The sequence below is a fragment of the Otolemur garnettii genome, unplaced genomic scaffold, assembly GCF_000181295.1.
Source record: "Otolemur garnettii isolate 467f Iridium unplaced genomic scaffold, OtoGar3 scaffold00178, whole genome shotgun sequence".
Lineage (NCBI taxonomy): Eukaryota > Metazoa > Chordata > Mammalia > Primates > Galagidae > Otolemur > Otolemur garnettii.
In genome coordinates, this window is record NW_003852573.1 from 2,453,176 (window position 1) to 2,456,756 (window position 3,581).

Genomic DNA, 3,581 nt, shown 5'->3' on the forward strand with positions numbered 1-3,581 from the left:
TAAATTATAGAAACTATTATGCTCTTTCTTTTAATTCAAACAAACAGAGCATAAAAACAAATTTATATTAAAAATGGTTAAATCAGAGATCAGAGAAATTTCAAAAAATAGATTAACACTCACCGAATGTATCAAAGCTCATCTAATAGGAATGTTAAAATTTATTTTGATCTCCTAGCCAAATTATCTTTCCATTTCAATAATTAATCTTTTACACTACTTAGCAATAACTAAAGCTTTCATTGGAGTACTGCTTTTCACACATGCTCCATTATTCTTACTTTATCCTTTATAATTGATTAACTGAAGCCTAATGCTTCCCAATCAACGATGGCATCCAGCCTTTCTCCAAACACTTAATTATTTCTACTTTTGTTTCCATTGCAATCACCTTTCCCTTCACTGCAGACTCATCTGGACGTTAGTGGATTTTCTCTTCGGAGACACAGTCTCCATAAGGGTAAACACAGACTCACAAAGTCAGACAAATAAGACAAAAGTGATGCTATGCACAAGTTACTGCATGAGCAGTGAGACCAGCTGCTAGCGGAAAGATATCACGGCAACAAACCACCTGTGCCATGTGGGTTTCTTTATATGTGTGGAAGAAACTAGTTCCTGAATTATTAATTTAGTTATTTAGTTACAAATTATCCTTATGGAGAGCCTTGGGAGCTCTTTTGTAAGTACACAACACCGTAAAGCAGGCCAGCCAGCCATACCCTGGGGACTGCCTGTATTATAAATGTCTGTTTGGGAAAGGCTTGTTAGTGGACAAAGCTTCTGTTACCCAATGAAATCTTCTCTAACTCATCTATGCTGATCTTATGCTTCTGGAAACTCATTTCACTTATAAGTAACGTGACCTTTTATACTTAAATTTTCTAATTTGTGTATTTAAGTCTTATTTCCCCACAGATATAAAACCTCTTGAAAAATATACCTTGCCATTTACATTTTGTCTGTATCCCTTGTGTATGTGTTTATATACATTGATTATTCCTTCGAAAACTTTTCCTGGAAGGCCAAATTACTAAAAGCCCCACGCTTACTTTGACTGTGCAGAGAAGTTTGCAGCAGCAAAAACAGCAGCTTCAACTTCTACATTATCATGTGAATCCAAACTCTGACGAATACTGTGGTGAGCATTCTTCCTCTCAGGAATTATCGATGCCAGACTTCCCAACATCCTACAGAAGAAGAGAAACCCAAGAGGAATGGAAATATATTAAACTCTAAGTAAGGAAAGGAAGGGGCAAGGCAAAGCTGGATTACCAAAATTCAAGTTTATAGGTAGTTCCATAAATCTTAGGCTAATAAAGCAAAACTTTAGGTAAAGCAGTGACTCAAATTCTGAACACTTGTACACATTTCAATGTGTACATTGATATGTCAGAAAAATTAAAATGGCTCATCTAACACAAGCAAAGATTTTAAAAAATCATCTTGAAGTACATTCCAAGTATCAAACAGGGCCCAGGAAAGAGACTTCTAAATTATTAAAGAATTGAAATATCAATTGTCCAATGTTACATGAAGAATTCCATTTTAGCAAAGCATTAAGAATATAACCTATTTTCTATTAAGCAGGCCCACAAAGTGGAAAAAAAAAAAAAATCCTTGGACTTCCTACAATCTTTTCTTCCACAATAGTAAATATTGATTTGATAATTTTCAAAGAGAACAAAGGTAGAGGACGCCCTGGGGCCCAGCCCAGAATCTGCAACATCAAGGGATGTTGAAAAATATAGTCCACTTTATAACAAAATTATAAATTTAGAAAAGAAAAAAAATCTATTGTTTGTAAACTATAGAAAGTACAGCTTGAAATACCCTTTCAGTAGAAAGGCATGGATTTCAGAAACCTATAAAACATTGCAAAAACCAAAATCTACAATGTCCTCACAAGACAATCTTCTTCAAAGTCAATATCCTAAGTAACCAATGTGACAGGTCACCACCTATATATTTCACAAAGATATAATCAACTGGACATTAGTAGCAGCTTTCTTATAAACAAGATACTAAAATGGCATCTATTATAATTATGTAATTTATAATCACTTTGAAAAGAAAGTTTTGAAATTACGTATTTTACAAATGAATGAGTAATTGGCTATTAGTCCAATATACTATACCAGAAAAGACTGGACAAGGCTAATATAAATACATCTTGATTAATAGTTTGTTACTACTGGCTCTGCACCTGTAGCCCAATGGTTAGGGCCCCAGCCACATGCACCAGGGCTGGTGGACAAGCATGGCAGGGGCCTGCTGAACAACAATGACAACTGCAATCAAAAAATTGCCAGGCATTGTGGCGGACGCCTATAGTTCCAGCTACTTGGGAGGCTGATGGAGGAGAATCTCTTAAGCCCAAGACCTTGAGGTTGCTGTGAGCTGTGATGTCACAGCACTCTACCGAGAGCCACATAGTGAGACTCTGTCTAAAAAAAAAAAAAAAAATAGCCGGACATTGTGGCAGGCACCTGTAGTCCCAGCTACTTGGGCAGCTGAGGCAAGGAATCACTAAGCTCAAGAGTTTGAGGCTGTTGTAAGCTATGATGCCACAGCACTCTACCAAGGGTGACATAGTGAGACACTGTCTCAAAAAAACAAAAGAAAAGTTTGTTACTACATAATTAAAAAGGGCAAAGCAGCATAATTCCATTGATCACTATTTTCTTAAACTACTTCTGATAGTATAACTCATAGCATTATATTTCAAACATGAAAATCTTCCAGCTTCTTCCATTTACTGTTTTAATTTACAAGTATAAAGCAACAGATAAAAAAACAGAACATATTTAAAAGATTTTTTTTCTTCCCTATTTTCTCTCCCCTTTTCAAGTTTAAATCATTTTGACTCTAAAACTGCTTGGTGTTTAAAGGCATCACTGTTTTCCATGAGTTTCTTTTTTTTTTGAGACAGTGTCTCACTCTAGTCAGGCTAGAACACAGTTGGTGTCATCACAGCTTGTTGCAACCTCAAATTCCTAGGCCCAAGAAATTCCTCCTGCCTTCGCCTCTTGAGTAGCTTGAGACTACAGGCATATATCTGCCTAATTTTCTATTTTTGTAGAGATGGGGTCTTGCTGTTGCTTAGGATGGTCTTGAACTCCTGGTTTAAAGCAATCCTTCGTCCTTGGCCTCCCAAGTACTAGGATTACAGACGCAAGCCACTGTGCCCAGCTGGTTTTTACTAATACATTCTTCTAGAAAGCAAGTTCCTTGAGGTCAGAGTCCGCACTTTATCTTGCTTAAATAATAAACTACACAGAATCTTCTACTCAATGTGATACTCAAAAGTACTTATTATTGATTATCAGGTCCTATCCTTTCTTTGCAGAGTTAGTTATTCTCCTTAACAATATTTTTAGGACTATAATACAATACTTCTCAACAAAAAGTCACAGTCCTTCAAAATACTTTAAATCTAAAGAAGTCTCATATCTGCTTTATGAAACACAGTACTCTAGTCAAAACATTTCATAGTAGAAGGAATGACAACACAACCACTTATATGTTCAATATCTTTTCAAAGATATTTTAATAGTCGAGCATTCTTCCTCTCAGGAATT

The 3,581-nt window shown here is 35.8% G+C and overlaps 1 protein-coding gene across 2 annotated transcripts in view; it reads right to left on the reverse strand.

The window, feature by feature from the left end:
• The window catches only part of INTS7 (integrator complex subunit 7), an 89,454-nt gene that overhangs the window by 62,851 nt on the left and 23,022 nt on the right, over positions 1 to 3,581 (reverse strand). Inside the window, exon 3 of one of the 2 annotated variants that reach the window (XM_003800520.3) lies at positions 1,053 to 1,190. In XM_003800520.3, coding sequence (XP_003800568.1) covers positions 1,053 to 1,190 — 138 coding nt within the window. Of the gene's footprint in view, positions 1 to 1,052; positions 1,191 to 3,581 lie in introns of those variants that run through there. The other variant, XM_023519486.1, reaches the window with a different exon arrangement.